The 24,999-nt window shown below is 34.6% G+C and overlaps 1 protein-coding gene across 11 annotated transcripts in view; it reads left to right on the forward strand.

The window, feature by feature from the left end:
- Positions 1–24,999, forward strand: part of FAM149B1 (family with sequence similarity 149 member B1) — a 72,490-nt gene that overhangs the window by 15,182 nt on the left and 32,309 nt on the right. For 10 of the 11 annotated variants that reach the window (XM_049108779.1, XM_049108780.1, XM_035715226.2 and 7 more), the window contains 4 exons: positions 14,876–15,018; positions 16,023–16,139; positions 22,886–23,053; positions 24,011–24,198. In XM_049108779.1, the coding sequence (XP_048964736.1) occupies positions 14,876–15,018; positions 16,023–16,139; positions 22,886–23,053; positions 24,011–24,198 (616 nt within the window). Of the gene's footprint in view, positions 1–1,785; positions 1,883–14,875; positions 15,019–16,022; positions 16,140–22,885; positions 23,054–24,010; positions 24,199–24,999 lie in introns of all 11 variants that reach the window. The other variant, XM_025435037.3, reaches the window with a different exon arrangement.

Consider the following 24,999-nt stretch of genomic DNA (forward strand, 5'->3'; position numbering starts at 1 on the left):
GGCACATGGTTCCATTTGTCCTATTACTGATGATGTTCACTTTGATCACTTAATTAAGGTCTGGTGTCTTACACCTTAATTTTTTCTGTTGTTTCAAAGTATTTTGTGGAGGGCTGCCTGCGTGGCTCAGTTGGTTGAGTATCTGCCTTCAGCTTAGGTCATGATCCCAACACCCTGGGATTGCCCAAGTTGAGTTGGGCTCCTTGCTCAGCAGGGAGTCTGCTTCTCCTGCTCCCTTTGCCCCTTCCTTTGCTCGTGCTCCCCCTGCCAAAAAAATAAATAAATAAAATATTTTTTAAAAAGTATTTTTTGGAGAGGTAACTTTGAAATTATGTAGCTGCTATCCTATTCCTCATCAAACTTTCAATTTTTGAATTTATTTACATCAGCGTAGATTTGCGGATTCCTATTTTATTCAGTGAGTTATATCATTATCATTACTTATTTTGAAGTTCATATTTTCCCAGCTTTTAGCCAGTAGAAGTCCCTTCGTACTGGCAGAAGCCAGTAGGACATATTGACATGTTCTCATCTCACTTTCTGGCACAAGATACTCGAGACTTATTTTGTACTTGCTTTGGCCCAGCGCTGGAATCAGCCACTTCTCTAAGGAGCCCTGGTTCCTTTTAGTGCCACATTTAGAAACAAATATTTGGGTGCTAAGTATGTTCATTGCTTTTTAGTTGTCCCTGAAGACCCTCTCAGTGGACAGGACTAGGGAATCTATGTATGTATTTCCCCTATTCCATTCTGACATGACAAAGTTCATTCTAGTTTTTTCCTCTTTCATATTTGTAACTTCTTTCTTTGATACTAAGCAACCTGGATTCTATTATCCTTAATATATTTACTTATTTGATAAATGCCCCTGAATGTAACCAGTTTCCTTCTAATGCCTTTCTTACTTCACAAATGTTTTAATACCTTATACCGGGTCACTACCCCCTGTACCCTTTCACCCATTGGATGTTGTTCTCACCCTGCTCAGAGCCAGACACCCATAGTAGTCCTGACTTCCATACAGGTACCTTCTTCACCCTTCTTGGACTATCACCATGTGTGAGGCTGCCTGCTCTCCACATAGCCTTCTCTCTATTCTGGTACCATCATTACAAGCAGGTTGCCTTCCACATGGACATCCTCTTCATCTTACTTGTGCTCCAATACTCTGCAACAACCTACTCTCCAGCCTAAAAACACCCACTATGACACTGTACTTTCAAAGCCATGCCAGTATATATCCCATCTTACGTGCTCTTCTTTCAAGATATTGATACTTCTCCATTGAGAGTTTTTTCCTCTTGAACCTGAATGACTGTTTGGCTCAATCAGTAGCATGCAGTGAATGTGACGCTGTATAATTTTCTAGATTAGAAGGTAACACAGCTTCTGCCTGCCTCTGTTTCTCTCTCTCTCTCTCTCTCTCTCTCTCTGGATACTTGACCTGGAATCCAGCCACCATATTGTGAGGAAGTTCAGACCAGACCACATGGGAAAACCCATGTGGAGATGAACTGAAGCCCCCAGCTAAAAGCCAGCATCAACTGCTGCTAGATATTTGAGTGAATGAGCATTCAAATGAATTCAGGTCCAAGCTTTTCAATTTTTCAACTGATATCTCAGATATTGTGGAGAAGAGAGAAGCCATTCCTGTTGTGATCTCTAAAAATTCCTGACCTATGTAAACCTGAGGAAATAATACATGATGCTGTTTTAAGTCATTAAATTTTAGAGTAATTTGTTATACTGCCAAAGTAACTAGAACACCCCTCTTGCATTGCTCAGGGTCAAGAAGACTGCTTAGATGCAGGCCATCTTCCTACACAGACACCTTCATTACTGTGCTTGGGTTCCAATTTCATATACCAGAGTGCCCTCCCAGGTTGGTTGATGCTTTCCTTATTCTGTTCTGGCTTTGAAAACCCTATGTTGGGTGTCGCTTGAAGCACTGGATAATAGGCAACACATATCTACAGTCCCTGAGAGAAGGGAAACTCATAAGGTGGGCCCCTGGTTCCTGATTGGAGATAATTTTCTGACTATCCATTTGTGAGCTCAAGTCCAAACAAGGCATGGTGATTCCATTGTGCTGAGGAACAGAGATCAGCATTCATGGAAGATGAAGCAGCTGGAATATGCAAGGCAGGGGGAGATAAAGAGCATCAGAAATTGTAAATAAGTGGGTAAATATAAAAGTGTATATTTTCTGGTGATTTATAATTTATGCAAGATGGAATTTATACTTGTAGAAGTAAAAGATGAGACAAATACAGCTGAAAGGATCAGTGATCGTAAATGGAATTATACTGTTTTAATGTTATTACATTTATGAAATAGGAAAGAGAAATTATCAAGAGAGAAATGGGAAGTATGAAGAAGGAGGTATAAAGTGGTAAAATATTGACTCTAACTAGACTTTGATAGGTTAGAAATGCATATTATTAGTTATAGAACAAGCATTAAAAATTATAAGAAGAATAACCTATGAGGGCAGCCCTGGTGGCGCAGCGGTTTAGCGCCGCATGCAGCCTAGGGCATGATCCTGGAGACCCGGGATCGAGTCCCACATCGGGCTCCCTGCGTGGAGCCTGCTTCTCTCTCTGCCTGTGTCTCTGCCTCTCTCTATGTGTCTCTATGAATGAGTAAATAAAATCTTTAAAAAAAAAAAGGAAAAATAACCTAAGATGACAATTGGGAAAATAAAGTGGAATACTAACTGATATTTCATTTGTTAATCAAATAAGTCAAAAAAGGAAAAAGAAAAAAGGAAAGAATCAAGAGAGGACCAAAAAACAGAAGGGACAAATAGAAAAGAAATAGCAAGATGGTAGATTTCAATTCAACAATTAAAACAAATGTAAATGGATTAAATACTCCAATTAAAAGCAGAGATTGTCAGAATGGATAAAAAAGCAAGGTTCAACTGTATACTATGTAGAAGAGATGCATCATAAATATATAGTCACAAATAGGTTGATATTTAAAGGCTAGAGAAAGATACATCACGAACACGGTCGGCTGACATGGTTATATTAATAGGAGAGAAAATAAACTTGAAAATATGGAGTTTGTCCTAGGAAAGAGGAATATTTCCTAGTGATAAGAGGCAATTTGTTTTAGTTCAGGCTGCCACAATGAGATACCATAGACTGTGTGGCTTAAACACCAGCCACTTGTTTTCTCATTGTTCTGGAGGCTAGAAATCCAAAAGCAAGGTGCCATCCAGGTTGGTTTGTGGTGAGGCCTCTCCTCCTGGAATACTGTATCCTCACATGGCCTTGCTTGTAGGCATGTGCACAGGTGGAGTGATCTCTGGTATCTCTTCCTTTTCTTACAAGAACCATCATTCCTCAGATTAGAGTTCCACCCTTACCCCTTTTTTCCCAAATTTTTATTTATTTATTTTAATTTAATTTTTTAAAGTTTTTTTTTAAAGTTTTCTTTAAAGATTTTAAAGATTTACATACAACACCTTGTGCTCATCACAGCAAGTGCCCTACTTAGTCTCCATCACCTAGTTCACCCATCCCCCCTTTCCTTCTGGTAACCCTCAGTTTGTTCTGTATAGTTTAGAGCTTATGACCTCATTTAACCTAATATCCTTTTTAAAAGCTCCGTTTCTAAATACAATCACATTGTGGGTTAGGCTTCAACATAGGAGGACACAATTCAGTCTATAATGCAATTGACCAGGAAGACATAACAATTCTAAATAAGTACACATCTAATAGAATTTCAGTATGGATGAAGAAAGATGAAGAATGGAATACTATCAGCCATCAAAAAAATGAAATCTTGCCCTTTTCAATGACGTGGATGGAACTAGAGGATATAATGCTAAGTGAAATAAGCCAATCAGAAAAAGAGTTATCATATGATCTCATATGTGGAATTTAAGAAACAAAACAGAGGATCATAGGGGAAGAGAGGAAAGAATAAAACAAGATGAAATCTGGGAGACAAACCATAAGAAACTCTTAATTATAGGAAACAAACTGAAGGTTGCTGGAAGGGGGAGGGAGGGCGGGAGATAGGGCAACTGGGTGATGAACTTAAGGAGGACTCCTGATGTAATGAGCACTAGGTATTATATAAGTCTGATGAATCACTGACCTCTACCTCTGAAACCAATAATATATTGGTTATATATTAATTAATTGAATTTAAATAAAAATTTAAAAACTCGGGATCCCTGGGTGGCGCAGCGGTTTAGCGCCTGCCTTTGGCCCAGGGCGCGATCCTGGAGACCCGGGATCGAATCCCACGTCAGGCTCCCGGTGCATGGAGCCTGCTTCTCCCTCTGCCTATGTCTCTGCCTCTCTCTCTCTCTCTGTGTGTGACTATCATAAATAAATTAAAAAAAAAAATAAAAAAAAAAAACTCACAAAAGGATAACAAAAAAAGAAAACTGATAAAATTAAAGAGATGGATTGGTGAACTCACAATTATTGTTGAAGCTTTTAATAATTAATAGAACAATTAGAAAATCAGTAAAAATATACAAGATCTGATGCTATACCCAGTAAATACAGAGTACATATTCTTCTGAAGCACACGTGTAATGTTCACAAGTACAGACTGTATGGTGGACTGTAAAATGTCTCAATAATATTCAAAAGATTAAATTTCACAGAATATATTCTCTGACCACAACAGAATTAAATTAGAAATCAGTAACAATAAGATACCTAGAAAACCCCCAAATATTTGAAAGTTAAACAACACGCTTCCAAATATCAAATTACAAGGAAAATTAGAGGGTATTTTGAATTACATAATAATAAAAACACAAAATATCAAAATATTTAGGTGCTACTAATGTACTTTTTACAAGGAAGTTTGTAGCTTTTTTTAAGATTTTATTTATTTATTCATGAGAGACATATACAGAGAGAGGCACAGAGACATAGGCAGAGGGAGAACTGTGCGGAGTCTGATACAGGACTTGATCCCAGGACCCCAGGATCATGACCTGAGACAAAGGCAGGTACTCAACCACTGAATCACCCAGGTGCCCCAGAAGTTTGTAGCTTTAATTTTTTAAAGATTTTTATTTATTCATGAGAGAGAGAGAGAGAGTGGCAGAGACATAGGCAGAAGCAGGCTCCCCACAAGGAGCCCGATGTGGGACTCGATCGCACACTCTGGGATCATGCCCTGAGTCGAAGGCAGACGCTCAATCACTGAGCCACCCAGGTGTCCCAGAAGTTTGTAGCTTTAAACACCTATTTTATTTTATTTATTTATTTTTGATTTTATTTATTTATTCATGAAAGACAGAGAGAGGGAGAGAGAGAGAGAGAGATGCAGAGACACAGGCAGAGGGAGAAGCAGGCTCCATTCAGGAAACCCGACGTGTGACTCGATCCTGGGTCTCCAGGATCAGGCCCCATGCCGAAGGTGGCACTAAACCACTGAGCCACCCAGGCCAAAACACCTATTTTAGAAAAGAATACAGCTTTGAATGAATAATTTGTTCCTACCTTAGGATACTGGGAAAGAATAAACCCAAAGAAGAATGAAGGAAATAATGAAGAGCAAAAATCAGTGAAACAGAAAACAAATAAAAGCAAATGAGGAAATCCAAGAGTTGATCCTTAGAAAAGATTAATAATTAATAAACTCTCTGGAGATAGTGCTCAAGAAAAAGCAAGGAAACACAAATCACAAATACCATGAATGAAAGAGGAAAGATCACCTTAAATCCTATACACATTAAGACTATTAGTAGTAGGAACAATTTTATGCTAATAAATTCTAAAACTTAGATAAAATGGGCAAATCCCTTTAAAAATCTGAATAGTTGTAAAATTTGTAAGGAAACTGAATCAACTCTCTTAGAGAAAGTTTTAGGCCTAGGTGGTTTCACTACTGAATCTATCATGCAATTTTTTGGAAGAAATAATAGTCACACAAGCTTTTTCAAAGAAATAGTAGCATTTTTAATTTACATTATGAGGCCAGCATAATATTGATGCCGCAAACCTGACAAAAACATGTCATAAAAGAAAATTATGGAGTGGGACTTCTAGTTTGGCAGAATGAATAGCTTGACAAGTCTTCTTCCCCAAAAGCAGCAATAAAACTCGATAAAATAGTCAAAGCAACCATTTTAGGAAATTGATGAAAGGTACTTAACAAAGCAAAGCAGTTATTCACTAAAATCAGCAGAACCATGTGTTAATAACAGTGAGAGCCTGTACAGAGGGACAAGCCGTAATAACTAGCAGCTTCACTACCAGAGAGGACTCAGTAGTTCGGAGCAGAACTTGGACAAACTTCTATACCCAATGCCATCATTAATAACAGTAGCAAACTCTGTGGTGTACAAACGAGGCAAAATAGTGGCTCAGATAATCTGTGGATTTTGTACTGGCTAGGGCAAAGAAAATCAATTGTCAGACTATCCAGAAATTTACCAAGGAGATCTGGGAAATAATATAGTCATAGTGGTCTGATAAACTCTCCACATATCCAAACAGCATGCAAATATAGAGATCATGAAAGGACACAAAAATTAAAAGCCAAGGCAGACAAAATAAACAGAATACTACTATAGAAACACAAAGACATTTCATAATGATAAAAAGACCAATTTATCAGGAAAATAAAGCAATTACAAATATATACACACTAATAATCATGCCTTAAAGTATAAAGTAAAATTTGACAGAAGTGAAGGAGAAACAAACCACACAATTATAGCCAGAGACTTCAATACACTACTCCCAATACTTGATAGAACAACTAGACAGAAAATCAGCAAGCATACTGAAGACTTGAACAACACTGTTAACAAACTTGACCTAACATTCCACCCAAAGACAAAAGAATATATATTCTATATATAAAACAAATTTCATAACCCTACAAGGACTGTAACTATACAAGGTATGTTCTCCAACCACACTGGAATTAAGTTAGAAATCGAAACCTAGAAATTTGGGATATTCTCAAATATTTGGAAAATTAAGCAGTTCTCTTTTAATTAACTGATGGGTTGAAGAAGAACTCTACAAGGGAAATTAGAGAATATTTTTAATTGAATGAAAAGGGAAAAACAATATCAAAATTTGTAGGATGTAGCTCAAGTGGTGTTTAGAGAAAAATTAATAGCTTGAAATCCTATGGGGGTAAAATCAAGCTCATAGACACAGAGAACAGATTGTTTGCCAAAGATGGGAGTCAGGGAGTGGGCAAAATGGATGAAGGCAGTCAAAATTTAAAAGCTTCTAGTTATAAAGTAAGTAAGTAATGGGGATGTAATATACAGCATGGTGACTACAGTAAAAAATATTGTATTGCATATTTGAAAGTTGCTAAGAGAGATCAAGAAAAAATTCTGTAACTATGTATGGTGACATATTTTAACTAGATTTATTGTGATCATTTTACAATATAAATTATGATAAAATTTTTAAAAAAGAAAAAAGATAAAGGAGGGTCTCAAATCAATAACATGAGCTTCTACCTTTAGAAACTAAAAAAGGAAACTAAACCAAAAGCAAGCAGAAGAAAGGAAATAATACAGATTAGAATAGAAATGAATGAAATAGAAAACAAAAAACAATAGGGAAAATCAGTAAAGTCAAAAGTGGGTTCTTTGAAAAAAATTAAACAAAATTGACAAGTCTTTAGCTAGTCTGACCAAGGAAAAAGACACAAATTAACAAGATTAGAAGTGAATGAGCAGGACATAATTATTGACTCTTCAGAAATGAAAAGGACTGAGGAACTGTAATAAGCAATTTCATGCTAAGAAATTAGATAATTTAGGGACACCTGGGTGGCTCAGCAGTTGAGCCTCTGCCTTCGGCCCAGGGCATGATCCTGGCATGGAGCCTGCTTCTCTCTCTGCCTATGTCTCTGCCTCTCTCTCTCTCTCTCTGTCTCTCATGCATAAATAAAATCTTAAAAAAAAAACTTAGATAATTTAGATGTAATTGACAAATTTCTAGAAAGACAACTGACTCAAAAAGAAATTAAAAATCCATATAGATCTATAATAAATAAATTAGTAATTAAAAATCTTCCTACAAAGAAAAACCCAGGCATAAATAGCTTCATTGATAAATTCTATCAAATATTTAAAGGAATAAATAATAGCTATCTTTCATAAACTTTTTTAGAAAATAGAGAAAGGAACAATTCCCAACTCATCCCATGAAGCCAATACACCCTGCTACCAAAGCCAAAGACATCACAAGAAAAGAATTCTGTATGCAAAAATTCTATAGAATCCACAAAACAAACAAATCTATTAGAACTAATAGAGTTTAACAAGGCCACAAGATACAAGGTCAATATAAAAAATTGATTTAAATATTTAAAGAAAAATATTACCAGTCTTTCAGAAAAGAATTCATTCCCTGAGGCCATTATTAGCCTGACACCCAAGTCAGACAAAGACATTACAAGAAAACTACAAATTAATATCCTTCTTAAAATTAAACACAAAAACTTTAAATTATTAGCAAACCAAATCTAGCATCATAAAGGGATTATTTACCTTGACATAATGTGATTTATTCCAGGAATGCACAGCTTATGTTAAACATTAGAAAATTAATTTAATACATCATACATCATTCCATGAAATGATATATAGAATGATGGAATAAAAGACAAAAAGGACATCATCTCAGTAGACACAGAAATAGCATTTGACAAAATGCAATGTCTATTCATGATAGAAACTCAAAAAAACTAGAAATCAAAAGGAATTTCATCAACCTGACAAAGGGCATTTCAAAAAACTTGCAGCTAACATTGTATATAATGGGGAAAGACCAAATATTTTCCTCTTTAAGATCAGGAACAAGGTAAGGATATCCACACACCACTTTTTAATTTATTTTATTTTTATTTTTATTCCAGTATAGTTAACATACAATGTCATATTAGTTTCAAATGTACAAGATAGTATTCAACAGTTCTATACATTACTAAGTGCTCATCCTAAGTATACTGTTAATCTACTTCCCATATTTTATCCATGCCCCTACCCACTTCCCCTCTGGTAGCCATCAGTTTGTTCTCTATAGTTAAGAGTCTGTTTCTTGGTTTGTATTTTTTTTCTGTTTGTTTTGTTTCTTAAATTCCACATGTGAGTGAAATCATAAAGCATTTGTCTTTCTCTTATTTCACTTAGCATTATACCCTCTAGATCCATCCATGTTCTTCCAAATGGCGAGACTTCATTCTTTTCTATGGCCGAGTAATATTGCTGTGTGTGTGCGTGCATGTATACATACCACATCTTCTTTATCCACTCATCTATAATGGACACATGGTTGCTTCCGTATCTTGACTATTGTAAATAATGCTGCAGTAAGCATAGGGATACATCTATCTTTTTTAGTTAATGTTTACATATTCTTTGGGTAAATCTCCAGTTCTATTTGTCACTTTTATTCAGCATTGTACTGGAGGTTTTACTCAGTGCTGTTAAGATAATATAAGGAAATGAAAGGCATCCACATTAAAAGGAGAAAAAATGAGTGGCAAATATCAGAAAGGGAGACAGAACATGAAAGACTCCTAACTCTGGGAAACGAACTAGGGGTGGTGGAAGGGGAGGTGGGCAGGGGGTGGGGGTGACTGGGTGACAGGCACTGAGGTGGGCACTTGACGGGATGAGCACTGGGTGTTATTCTATATGTTGGCAAATTGAACACCAATAAAAAATAAATTTATTAAAAAATAAAAAAATAAATATTGTCAGCGTATATGAAACAGCAGTAACAACAACAACAACAAAAAGGCATCCACGTTGGAAAGGACTAAATAAAAACTATCTTCATTTGCAGATGACATGATAGAAAATCCTGAAGAGTTCACACTCCTTCTAACCCCACAAAATCTACTAGAAGAAATAAGTTCAGTAAGATCACAGTATATCAGATCAATTTATAAAAATCAATTATGAAAAAAAAAATAAATAAAAAAAAAATAAAAAAAAATAAAAATCAATTATGAATGTGGCATGTTTACCTAATAGAATATTATCCAGCCATAAAAAGGAAAGTACTAATACATGCTATGCTCTGGATGAACCTTAAAAGGGGGCTCAATGAGAGAAGCCAGACACAAAAGGCTATTATATGATTCTATATAATGAAATGTCCAGAAGAGCAAATCCAGAGACAAAAAGTAGGTTAGTTGTGGCCAAGGACTGGTAGAAAGAGAAATGCAGTGTGATTGCTAATGGAGACAGGATTTCTTTTGGGGATGATGAAATATTCTGGGATTAGATACTGGTGATGTTTACACAACTGTGAATATACTACAAACTATTGGCCCCAAACCACTAACTTGCACACTTTAAAAAGATGAATTTCATAGCATATGAATTATATTTAAATTTAAAAATCTTTCTACACATTAGCACATGAACAACTCAAAATGAAAATAAAAAATAGCCCCTTTCACGAAGATGGCGCCGAAGGCGAAGAAGGAAGCCCCTGCCCCTCCCAAAGCCGAAGCCAAAGCAAAGGCTTTGAAAGCTAAGAAAGCGGTGCTGAAAGGCGTGCACAGTCACAAAAAAAAGAAGATCCGCACGTCACCTACATTCCGACGACCCAAGACCCTGCGTCTCCGAAGGCAGCCCAAATATCCTCGAAAGAGCGCCCCCAGGAGAAACAAGCTTGATCACTATGCCATCATCAAGTTCCCCTTAACTACTGAGTCAGCCATGAAGAAAATAGAAGACAACAACACACTTGGGTTCATTGTGGATGTCAAGGCCAATAAGCACCAGATCAAACAGGCTGTGAAGAAGCTCTATGACATTGATGTGGCCAAGGTCAACACCTTGATCAGGCCTGATGGAGAGAAGAAAGCATATGTTCGACTGGCTCCTGACTATGATGCTTTGGATGTTGCCAACAAAATTGGGATCATCTAAACTGAGTCCAGCCGGCTATAAATCTAAATATAAATTTTTTCACCATAAAAAAAAAAAAAAAAAAAAAGAAAATAAAAAATAACATCAATTCACAATAGAACAAAAGGGATAAACTTAACAAAAGAAGCACAAAACTTATACACTGGGAATTTCAAAACTTTGCTGAGAAAATGATATATAAACACATTCATGTTCATAGATTGGAACACTAAATATTAAGACTGCATTTCTTCCCAAATTGATGTATATGATGTATACATACAATACATTCCCTATCAAAATCCCTACCAGTTTTTGTAGAAACTGATTAAGCTGATCCTAAGATGGATATGGAATTGTAAAGGAGTCAGATCAGCCTAAACAATATTTAAACAAAAGGAGAAAGTCAGAGGAACTTACACTCTCCTATTTTAAAACTTAATAAAATGATGCTATAATCAAAACAGTGTGGTACTGACATAAGAACAGGCATAATGATCAATAGAACAGAACTGGTAATCCAGAAATAAACCCTTACATTTAGAGTCAATTGATTTTTGACAAAGATGCTGAAGACAAAAACTGTCAATCTTTTAGAAAAAAATATGAGAAAACCTGCAATACAACAATATACAATATGACACCCCAAAAGCACAAGCCTAAAAAATTGGATAAATTTGACTCCATCAATATTAAAATCATTTGTGCTTTCAAATATATCATCAAGGGAATGAAAGGTCAAACCACAGGTAGGGAGAGAATATTTGCAATAGTACATGTATTTGACAAAGGACTTGTATCCAAAACTTAAAAACTCTGTACTAAGAAGACAGCAGGTGAAAAAAATGGGTAAAAAAACTTGAACTCCATGAAAGAAGATATATGACCAGGTAGCATATTGAAAGATGCTCAGTATCATTAATCATCAGAGAAATGCAAATTTAAAATGGTCATGATACACCACACTCACTAAAACTAAAAAGACTGACAATATCTAATTTTTACCAGAATGTAGAGCAAAATTGAATGCTCACACATTTCTGATGGGAGTGCTAAATTGTATATATGTATGAGTGTGTGTGTATATATATATATATGTATATGTGTGTTTTGCATATATATATGTATATATACACTTCAAAATAGTATAGCATTATACATAATACTCGTAAGACCCAGAAGTTCCACTTCTATATATTTATCAGAAGGAAATAAAAATATATATCCAGAAAAAGACTTGTACATGAATGTTCATATTACATTTACTCATAACAAATAATGCAAATGTCCCTCAAAAGAAGAATAGATAAATTGTAGCATATTCCTACAATGAAATTCTTCTCAGCAATAGAATGCAATGAACACTAACACATGCAGCAACATAGATGAACCTCAAAAAAATTCTGCTGAGTGAAGGAAGCTAAACATACAAAAGTACACCTGCATAATCCTATTTATACAAAGTTCTAGAACAGACAAAACTAACTTATAATGATAGAAATCAGATTAGTGGTTTCCTGACATGGGGAATGGAAGACTTCAGTTACAAAGTAGAATAAGAATACAATTGTGGAGTGATAGAAATGTTTATATATCTGGAAGATTGGGCAGCCCAGGGGCTTAGCGGTTTGGCGCCGCCTTCAGCCCAGGGCCTGATCCTGGAGACCTGGGATCGTGTCCCATGTCCGGCTCCCTGCTTGGAGCCTGCTTCTCCCTCTGCCTGTGTCTCTGCCTCTCTCTCTCCGTGTCTCTCATGAATATATAAATAAAATCTTTAAAAAAAACTATCTGGAAGGCAATGGTAGTTAGTTGGATGAACACATTTTTCAAATATCATTGTGCTATATATACTTGAAATGTTATTGTATGTAAATTATTCAATAAGTTTATTAAACTTTAAAATACTCAAAGAATTAAATGATAAGATAGCATCCATTAAAATTATTGGGTTTTAAAACAAAGCAGATAGAGATATTTAAGAACAGACAGATACGAAGATACAGTTTGAACTCTTGGAATGAATAGCATTTGAAATATGTCAATAAATAAGGTAAACTGGATTGTATCCAGTTTACAGTTCCAGTGAAACAGAACTGTAGTAAACAATGATAAACTAAGACAATCACCTCGAACTAGAGAGCTAAAGACACTGAAAATTTGAAGAGTAGTTAGGAAACATGAAACCTGGATTAAGATGCTGTAGTACATATCTAACAGAAGTTTTAGAAAGAGGAAATATTGAAAGAAATAATCACTGATTTTTTTAAAGAATTGAGTTAAAATAACAGTATTCATGTTGAAAAGTATAACAACTGAGACAAAACAAAAACAAAAAAAAAACACTGCCAGATCAATTCCAGAGAAATTGGAAATTTAATTGGAAATTGAAAATATAAAAAGAGAAATGTTAAAAGCTATTAGAAAAGATATTCTACACATTTTAGAGTAAAAATCAGACTAACAACAGAATATTGGTCACAACAAATGCCAGATGATAATGATATTAAGTCTTCAAAATGCTAAGGAAAAAAGATATTTTCTATATGTCATATATATATTGAATGAATATATATATATGAATGATATACCTCTTATATATGCTTAATAAGATATATAAATATATCATATTTTAGCATTCAATAATGAAGGCAAAATAAAAACATCTTAAGCATCTATGAACAAGAATTTTCCATCCTTATGTATTATACATTGAGAGAACTATTAAAGGATTGATTATATCAATAAGAAAAAGGCAGAAAAAAGGAATGGGATACACACAGAATCAGAAAGCAAAGTTATTGGCAAAGCATACTGGTAAATCTAAGTAGTTACTAAAATAAGTAATATGTGTTATAAAAAAACAACATTAATACTAAAATTCAAAATAAAAACATGAAAAATACTTAGAGGAAAGTTAAAGCATATCAAAGTCCTTTTTAAAAAATGTATTTTACATAATTGGATAGCTCTTTTTTTTTAAGGTAAACAGTCTTAAAAGTTAGCCTTCATATCTATTTAGCAAAGCTTTTTTAATTGGGTAGAAGCTGATTTTTATTCTTGGAGTGAAAAATACAAATTTCTTATCTTATACTTTAATAAAAGGTTTAACTTTTCTTCCACCAGAACGTTAAAGGTGCATAAATACCGATGAAGTAGAGGACAAGCAGAGAATCAGATAACATGATCAGATTTACATTTTATAGCCATCTCTATAGGTGCTGCTAAAGAATTATAGAGGACAGGGACAACCTAAACTGTCAATTGAAAAATACAGACTACAAAATAATGCATATACACTTGGCCTTTGAACACAGGTTTGAACTATGTGGGTCCACTTTTATGTTCAATACAGTACAGTGCTGTAAATGTATTTTCTCTTATGATTTTCTTAATAACTTTTTCTTTAGTATACTTTATTATAAGAAAACAGTATGTAATACACATATAAAATATGAGATATTGGCAAAGCTTCCAGTCATCAGTATACTATTAGTAGTTAGGTTTTTGGAGACTCAAATGATATATATGGATTTTCAACTGTGCATGCAGGGGAGGTGGGGGGGTGGTCAGCACCCCTAGTCCCATGTTGTTCAGGGTCAAATGTATAGGATTAACTGTCTTCAGCTCTAAAAAAATACTGGAACCAAGCAGCTATACTAAAATTAGCAATCATTATATTTGATAGAATTATTGGTACTTTTCATTTTTTCTTCATACCTTTCTGTCTTTCAAGGTGATTATGATAAACATAGTATTTTTATGGTAAAGAAAATATTACTTTGAAAAAGTAGATATTTCTATAAATTTTCTTTAAATAGGAATAGAAAGAAAATCTAAATATTATAAGATGAAAATTCACTAACTTTTCCTTCATGGAAATTCAGCAGTATTTCAAATGGTTAAATATTAAAAACAAAATTTGATTGTTGAAAGCAACCTTTATGACTTTAAAAGCCTATCTAAATATTTTGGTGTGATATTTTCTTCTAGGAACTTGACCAAAATGCCACTGAAAAGGTCCAGGCAATGTTCACAGCCATTGATGAACTCTTGTATGAGCAGAAGTTAAGTGTGCATACTAAGAGTTTACAAGAAGAGTGCCAACAATGGACATGTAGCTTTCCTCACCTCAGGTATTAAAAGCCCTAGGGGGAATCCTTGGGTGGCTCAGCGGTTTAGCGCCTGCTTTCAGCCCAGGGCGTGATCCTGGAGACCTGGGATCGAGTCCCATGTCAGGCTCCCTGCTTGGAGCCTGCTTCTCCCTCTGCCTGTGTCTCTGTCTTTCTCTCTCTCTCTCTGTGTCTTTCATGAATAAATAAATAAAATCTGAAAAAAAAAATAAAATAAAAGCCCTAGGATTGGCTTGTATTCATAGCAAACACTAAAACTTGAAAAGTAGATATCCAAAAAAATTTATATTCTGAAATCTTTATGGGCTTGGTTTTAATGAATATAAATAAGGCCATCTGATGGATAGACTCCGTTGAGAGAAAATTCAAGTTGAAGGAAGTTTCTTGGAGTTTTCATAACTACCACTATGTTGTCCTAATTGAATAAAAACAGTTTCTATACCAGTAGCTGAAATCTGTGTATTGTGGCTGTCCAAACAGCTCTTCTTTTGAGCAAGAGGGTCAGAAAATGTACTTGTTTACACTGTTGTCTACAAGGAAATTCATATGTATACTTGAAAGCAGATATAAGCTGTTAGGAAACTTTCCTCAGAAACCATATTACTTGTACTTAACTATTTAAAACTTATTCAGCATCATGTTCTTAAGAATATAATTCATAGTTTTCACTAATTCAGGCTGGCTTTCATCCATTTTGGCAGATTTAATAAAGGTTACTGTAGAGGACAGAGGGAAAATTACAAATGTTTGCTCAGTTTCCTTGGATTTTTTCAATGGTGGGAAGCTATAGCTTTATCATTTATGTCTCCATTCTGTGGAAGGAAGCTATACCTCTAATAAGACTCTGGATTCACATTTTCTCTCAAGAATCATTCTTAATCAGTATCAGACTAAGTATGTACTGGAATTTTATATAGAGCCAGCGTATTTGTTCCAAAAATATCTACATTTTGTATGAATGACAGGTGAAGGTGTTTAACTGTCTTTTTATGTTGTTCATTTTGAAGGATTCTGGGTAGGCAGATAATCACTCCAAGTGAAGGTTATGGGCTGTATCCTAGATCCCCTTCTGTTGTTTCAGCTTCACATGAGGCAGCACTTTCTCAAGAAAGAGATTCTACTATGTAAGTATCTATAATATTTAAGTATTTATGTATCCAAATGTACAAGTGTTATACTAGGTGATTCAAAAACTTTTTACTTGTTCCTATTTAATAAAGCACATAAAATTCTGTTAAGATTGTACTTTTTGCACATACGAGAATTTTGTTATATAATTTTTTGTTCAAAAAATAAGACATTCCCTAGAGTTTAAGGATATTTTTGTTATTCAGACCTATCTCTATCTTTGTATTTCTATATGTCTATAAATACAGGAACTTCCTTCTTGAAATAAAGTGTAGATAGACTGGGTTAAAAAATTTAGGGGGTCTGAGAAACACACTTTAAAGATTTTTTTGAAAAAAAATTTGAAAAAGTGATTTTTCTTAAACATGTAATATTAATTCCAACTTAATTTCTTTATACACATTAAGCTGCTGGTTTGTTAGCTTAAACTGGGTAATTAGTATATTATTTAAAATAGCTAATTCTTTTGAATACTTCAAACTCTTTAAGCAACAGCAAAATAAACCTAAAAAAGATTATTCCACTTTCTTACAACATACACAAAAACAAATTCAAAATGTGAGATCTGAAACCATAAAAGTCCTAGAAGAGAACACAGGCAGTAACCTCTTTGATATCAGCTATAGCAACTTTTTTCTTTTTTCTGGGTATGTCTCCTGAAGCAAGGGAAACAAAAGCAAAAATAAATTATTGGGCTTCATCAAAAATAAGAAGCTTCTGCACAGCAAAGGAAACAGTCAACAAAACTAAAAGGCAACCTATAGAGAGGGAGAAGATATTTGCAAATCTGATAAAGGGTTAGTATCCAAAATATATAAAGAACTTATAAAACTTATAAAACTCAACACCTCCAAAATTAATAATCCAGTTTAAAAATGGGCAAAAGACATGAAGACATTTTTCCAAAGAAGACATACAGCTGGCCAACAGACACCTGAAAAGATGCTTAGTATTACTGATCATCAGGGAAATACAAATCAAAACTACAATGAGCTATCACCTCACAGCTATCAAAATGGATAAAATCAACAACACAAGAAACAACAGGTGTTGGCAAACAATATGGAGAAAGGGAAAACCTCTTCTTTTTAAAGATTTTATTTATTTGAGAGATAGAGCAAGCATGAATGGGGGGAGGCACAAAGGGAGAAGGAGCAGGAGGCTACCCACTAAGCAGGGAGTCCGACTTGTGGGTCAATCCCAGGACTCAGGGATCATGATCTGAGCTGAAGGCAGATACTTAATTGACTGAGCCACCCAGGTGCCCAAAGGGGAACCCTCTTGCCCTGTTGGTGGGAATGCAAACTGGAATAGCCACCCTGGAAAACAGTATGCAAGTTCCTTAAAAAGTTAAAAATAGAACTATCCTATGATTCAGCAATCATACTACTGGGTATTTACCCAAAGAATACAAAAATACTAATTAAAGGGATAAATGCACCCCAAAGTTTATAGTAGCATATATCTACAATCGTTAAATTATGGAAACAACCCAAGTGTCTATCAACTGATGAATGGATTAAGATGTGGTGTGTGTGTGTGTGTGTGTGTGTAATGGAATATTATTCAGCCATAAAAAAGAATAAAATCTTGCCATGGATGGATTCTAGAGTATAATTTTGACCAAACTAAGAGACTAATAACGTATTATTTCACTCATATGTGGAATTTAAGAAACAAAACAGAGAAACAAATTCTTAACTTAAATGAACAAACTGATAGTTACCGAAGGGGAGTTGGGGGGGATGAGTTAAATAGGTGATGAGGATTAAGGAATGCACTTGTGATGAACACCAGGTGATTTATGCAAAGGTTGAATCACTATATTGGACACCTGAAACTAATATCACACTGTATGTTAACTGGAATTTTTTTTAAAGATTTTATTTATTTATTCATGAGAAACACAGAGAAAGAGAGAGAGGCAGAGACAAGGCAGAGGGAGAAGCAGGCCCCATGCAGGGAGCCCGACGTGGGACTTCATCCTGGGACTCTAGGTTCAGGCCCTGGGCTGAAGGCGGCGCTAAACCTCTGAGCCACCCGGACTGCCCCTAACTAACTGGAATTTAAATAAAACATTTTTTAAAAACCTAAATAGGATTATTTCAAAAATCTATGTTTACCCTTAAATCTATTGTAAAATATCATAGTTTTAATTCCCTTTCTTTATTATTCCTAAATTTTTCCCCAAGACTATAATTTTACTTATTTGAGCTATGAGTTTTTAGTAGCAGTAGTTCTGATGCTTTTTGGGGCTTGTAGTCATTTCAAGAGACCACAACGTAAAACATTACCTCATTAGGCCACTTATGGTTATAGGACCAGGGTTATCACCTAAATTGTCAGAGAATGGAATTTGTTTGCTTTTCTCAAAATTCAAGTTTCTTGTCACTAGGCTGAATTTTCTTTTTAAATTTAAACCTCATGTATTACATGAATAAGCCTTTTTAAATTTGCTCTTTTTATATAATTCCCAGAGTTTTACAAACTAATATCTTTCACAGAGGTGATGTATTCTTTAATCCTCACTGACCAAAATTACATAACTCAAGTTAAATATATTTACCTGATGTTAGTAGAGATTTTATATATGCCTTATTATTTTATAAGTAGTAGTTCTATTGAGACACTCATCTCCAAGGAACTAAGTAATCAAGGCCTGAGCAGTTAGCCCCTCTTCTTTTAGGATATCTGGCTAAACCATCCTGCAACATACTGCAGACTTCCTTTCTTTCATTTCTACTTGCTACCCTACTGCTGATTAGCCCTTCTTACTTTGGCTGTGCTTTTCTGGACTATTTGCTTACAGTTTTCAATTATTACTTTTATTTAACATACAGATAAAACAAACATCTATTTATAATTCATATACAGACATATACCCAGCTGAAACAAATTATCCAGCTTTATTAGCATACCACTGCTTATGGAAAGCATAACAGAATCCATATTTACTTTCATGGAACCCTTACTTTGTCCATACTTGATATTTTCTTGAATACCATTATGAACTCAGAGCATTTCAAAATATTTATATATTTTAATTAATCATAATTACTGATGCCCAAATTGTTACAACTTGGCCATGACAAGCTAGTTACTTTGTTTTTGTCTTGACGGTCTTTGCTTTGTGGTTACAGTAGGATGTTCCATGCCCATCTTTAAGTTTTTCTTCAAGACATAGAATCAGCTGAAATTTAAGGAGACCTACTTCTGTTGAGAGGCTAATAGTATTTGAGAACAAAATTTGGGTAGTGAAAGTCTGTAACTTGGTGCTGCTATTTTGGCACTTTTTGCTTTGTAAACGGTACGGAAAAATGTGTCATGTTCATTTTGATTTTTTTCAGTTTAACAAATCAATTTGCCATAAAATGAGGTTTATAAGTGAGATTTTCTATAAAAATAATATTTCAAATTATATCCATTCTTGCCACTCAACTTACATCAGATTTTCCTTTTAAAATTGAGGGTTGCTCCTTTCTGTCTCCCACTTAAAAATCTTCAATAGCTTCCCACTGAATTTAAGATAAAAATGTAAAATTGTATCATAAGCTGACTTAAGCTATATCTCTATCACTGTCTTCTGTCATTCTCTTTCTTATTCACGAATCCTCTCACACTGACTTTCTTTAAGGTGTCAAATGTACTAAACAAAGTATTTGGTTCAATTTCTATTTTTGAATTCTTGGTCCAGAGAAAACTGGTACAATACAAAACACAAAACTACAGTATTTTCTTCTTTGTATTTCTTAACAGTACAGTGATTACAACATGATTAGCATTCAACATTTTTTTTACTATAAGTTTAAGCATATCATATTTTTATGATACCAAATGATACAAAAGTTAATGTATACACTGATATTATGGCTGCAAACAATGTTATCAATCAAAACAAATATTAGTGTTTAGGTCAAAATGGAATTCCAGAACCGAAAAATAAGAGAAGATGGTGGCAGAGAAAACACAGGCAAAAAAGGGCCATGAGAATATGAATTTAAGGATATTTACACTTGAAAAAAAATATGCACTTTGCTGTTTCAAGTTAGCATAAGGAGCTGTCAACCTTTAGTTTAAATATATCCCTCAACAAAAATTAACTAGCTGTAATACCTAATAAAATGCTAAAGTGTGTGACTATATGCAGAATTGTAATCCTTGAAAACCACTAATAGAATAGCACATTTGTGTAAATGGCCAAATGACTTTCAACAAGTCTGCCAAGACTACACAATGGGGAAGGGACACTCTTCAACAAATGGTGCTGGGAAAACTAGGTGCCCAGATGCAAAAGAATGAATTTGGAACCTTACCTTGCATCATATATAGAAATTAACTCAAAGCAGATTATAGACCTAAACATAACACCTAAGACTATACAAATCCTAGAATAAAACATAGGGAAAAAGCTTCAGGACATTGGATTTGGCAATGATTTATCGGATATGACACTAAAAGCATAGGCAACAAGAGCAAAAACAAATAAGTGGCACTACATCAAACTTAAAAATCTCTGAGCCTTGGGCAGCCTGGGTGGCTCAGTGGCTTAGCACCACCTTCGGCCCAGGGCGTGATCCTGGAGACCCGAGATGGAGTCCCACGTCAGGCTCCCTGCATGTAGCCTGCTTCTCCCACTGCCTGTGTCTCTGCCTCTCTCTTTCTGTGTCTCTCACAAATAAATAAATAAAATATTTTTAAAAATTCTGAGCCAATGCAATGAAAAGCAACCTGTGGAATGGGGGAGAGTATTTTCAAATCACATATCTGACAAGGGGTTAATATCCAGGATATATATGGAATTTCTGCAACTCAACAACAACAAAATAATCCAATTTAAAAATGAACGAAGGATTAGAATACACAAATCTCTGAAGAAGATATATATATGGCTAACAAGCATATGAAAAGATGCTCAACATCACTAATCATAAGAAAATGCAAATCAAAACCACAATGAGATACCACCTTACACCCATTGGGATGGCCACTATCAACAGAAGATAACAAGTATTGGTAAATATGCAGAGAAATTGGAACCCTTGTGTACTTTTAGTGGGAATGTAAAATGGGGCGGCCACCATGAAAAACAAGATGGAAGTTACTTTAAAAAATTGAAAATGGAAAAAAATTAAAAATTAAAAAATTGAAAATAGAATTATCATATGATCCAGCAATCCCACTGCTGGCTATATATATCAAAAAAAAAATGAAAGCAAGATCAAAAAGAGATATTTGTACAACCATTTGCAGCATTATTCACAATAGGCAAGATATCTGGAAACAACCCAAATGCCTATCAACAGATGAATGGCTAAAGCAAATACAGTATATATGTGCAATAGAATATTATGTAGCTGTAGAAAAGAAGGAAATCCTGTCACATGCTACAATATAGATGAACCTCAAAGACATTATGCTAAGTGAAATAAGCCAGTCACAAAGGGACAAATACAGTATGATTCTACTCACATTACCTATACAGAGTAGTCAAAATCACAGAAAATAGGAAGGTGGTTGCCAGAAGGAGGGGATTAGTATTTACTGTGTATTAGGGTTTCAGTTTTTCAAGATAAAAAAGTTCTTGAAATCTGCTACACAATAGTAATGTGAGTATACTTAACACTACTGTGATGTACAGTTTAAAATTGTTATGATGGAAAATTTATTATATTTTTTTTACCACAATTTACAAAAGCCAGTCAGGTTGTATGGTACGGCTGCTGTTTGTCTTAAGCCTGTCTCCCTTGTATCACACATAAATTATAGCCTTTGTTTTTTTTTATTATTTCTTTTTTACAGCTATCCTAAATGCAAGGGCCAGTTAAGCTCAATACAAATCAGATTTTTTTTTTTTTAGACATAAAGAGTTTTCTGAAGCTCTCCAAAGCCATGGAGATATTTCAAATATTTTCAGTTCTACTGGCAAGTTCATCCACAGGCTTATTTCCTTTCCAGGATACTAAGTTATGTTTTCCTTTTGGCATCATGAAATCACACCTTCATGTAAATTTCCTTTAGTTCAGTCCTTTCTAGAGATCCACTGGATATAAGGTTGGTCTGAAATGGAATTGAGAGTAGCTAATTGTACTTTTCAGATCCTGATCAGGAAAGAGCTCTGGGCCACTGTTCCTCTCAACCACCTCATTGCAGTGATCACTTCCAGGAAGGCTGCAGATTTCTACCTCCTAAGGCTTACACGTGGATGGTCTGGCTCCAAATTAAACTCTGTTTTAAAAACCTAGCAAAGTCATTTTATCCTCTATGCATGTGAGAGAAGAATAAAGTACCAATGATTTTTTTTCCTCTCACAAGAAAATATTTCAAATTAAATGTTACTAACAGAGCAATACGTGATAAGGCAAAACCACCGTTATTTTTTTTTTTATTACTTACAAATATTTTAGAAGTTAAAGGTTTTTTTCCAGACATGGTAATCTTTGAAGTCTGATGATTTAAAAGGTTCCTTTATTAGAAATAATATTTGCAAAAACACTTTTATGATGTAGACTATTGGGGGTTTTTGCTGCAGTTTTAGAGGCAATGGGAACATTTTTCCTTTCATCCAACTGAAATTTTCTTATTAACAAAAAGGCCTATTTTGTTTTCAAAGCAAAAAAATTCTAGAGGGGTGCCTGCTGGCTCAGTTGGTAGAGCATGTGATTCCTGATCCTGTTGTGGCGGGGAGGGGACTGTGAGTTCAATTTTGTTGTACAAAATTAATATTTGTTTTTTCCTCTCCCAGATTTGGTATTAGAGGAAAGAAGTTACATTTTTCATCTTCTTATGCTCATAGAGCATCTTCCATGGCCAAATCCCCTAGCTTGTATTCTATGGAAAGAGAAGAGGAAGACTGTGTAATCTTCTCTGAAGGAATAATAGAAGAATACCTAGCATTTGACCACACTGATATGTGAGTATTATGTCTTTAAAGCTTTTTTACTCCTTTCCTGTTTTGTGTATTAATATCTATCTTTTCCATAGTACCAATATTACCTATAATTGGATTTATGTCACTTGGTTATTTATTTCCTATTACTTCCTACATACAAGGATATTGAATGCAGTACTGACTATAAGAACAAAAGGTTGGTTGATCAGTAACTGGCCAGCTAGATATACCATGGCATATCAAATGGAATACTCTGCAGCTATTTTTTAAGAGGCATATTCATCTGTATTAATAGGGATCAAGGGCCAGATACATTGTTAAGTAAAAAACCAAAGTGCAGTACAGTATATAATGTAACCTATTTCTCTGGACCCAAGTATAGTGTTGGTTTCTGGGAATGGTAACTGAGGGACAGCGTTATAAACTTATTTTCCACTACATACATACATTTCCTTCCTTATAATTTGAATGTTTTCATCATATGAAAATATTATCTCCTATGAAAAGAAATATAAATTTAAATACAATTAATACTAATCAGCCTTCTCCCCGACTTAATGCTAGGCCAGCTCTTCCTTGGGAAAGAAGCAGAGGAGAAAGTCTTTAGTTGCTCTGCATAAACCTCTTACCATCCTTCTTTCCTGCTTACAGCTCCCCATTTAATTCTTGAGACCTCTGCTACCCTAGTGATAATTTTTACTATAGAGACCTTAAGATATTTCTTTATACCTCAAGGGTTCCAGAATTTTTTGTCTTAATTTATATGTATCATAGTAAACATATCTGTTAGCTAGAGTATTAACCCCAAAATACTGGAGCTATTGGTTCTCCCTGACAAATGCAGATAACTGAGAGTTTCTGGCTTACAGATAGAATCTCCAGAAGAGCCTCAGAGTAGCTTCTTGTGCTATTGGGCTCTTCTCTTTTCCTTTCCTGCCAGTTAACAAATGTTTATTGGATTATTTGCTTTTGTTATAGGGAAGAGGGGTTTCAAGGAAAGAAATTACAAGCAGCTCCAGAGAAACAGAAATTAGGGTACCCGCCCATTGCTCCATTTTACTGCATGAAAGAGGATGTCCTTGCTTATGTGTTTGACGATGTGTGGAGCAAGGTTCTGAGCTGTATGGAGCAGCTGACACGTAGTCATTGGGAGGGATTTGCTTCTGGTAAGGATCTTTGTGAAAACAATATAAAAAAATAGTTGTTTATGATTTCTAAACCCTAACTAGTTTATCAGATTAAATGCTTCATTAGTGTAAAAAGTTTATATTTGTATTTCCCACAGGCACGTACAGATATTTAGAAAATATTTGAGAATGAGTGGATGAGCAACAAGGCCTATTCTATGATAATTAGATTGTGTTTTCTTTGAATATAATTATTTGTGAGAAAAAAACATGTGCAAGTGGCAAATACATTTTAAAAACTGCTTTACTTAAGAATTACTGATATACAATAAACCATTCATATTTAAAGTATACAATTTGGTAAATTTGCCCATGTATATAAACATGAAACTACAAAATAGTCAATATAATGAACATAATGAACCCTCAAAAGTTCATGACCTTTGTAATCCTTCCCTTCTGCCCATGCCTGATCCACCATCCCCAAGGGACAAAAAAAAAATGTACTTTCTGTCACTATAGTTTAGTTTTTATTTTGTAGAGTTTCATATAAATTGAATCATGGTATTTACTTGTCAGCTTCCTTCCTTCAGCAGGATCATTTTGAGATTCATCCATGTAATTGTGTCTGTCAGCAATTTATTCCTAAAAAGTATTCCATTGTTCCATAATTTATCCATTTTACTGTCCATGGACATTTGGATTGTTTCAGTTTGGGATTATTACATGTAGCTGGTCTGTATGTTACTGCATCAGAGTTTTTTGAACATACATTTCCTTTTCTATTAGGTGAATGTCTAGGAGTGGAATGGTCTGATTATATGGTTAAATGTCTATTTA

The sequence above is a fragment of the Canis lupus genome, chromosome 4 (assembly GCF_003254725.2).
Source record: "Canis lupus dingo isolate Sandy chromosome 4, ASM325472v2, whole genome shotgun sequence".
Classification (NCBI taxonomy): Eukaryota; Metazoa; Chordata; class Mammalia; order Carnivora; family Canidae; genus Canis; species Canis lupus.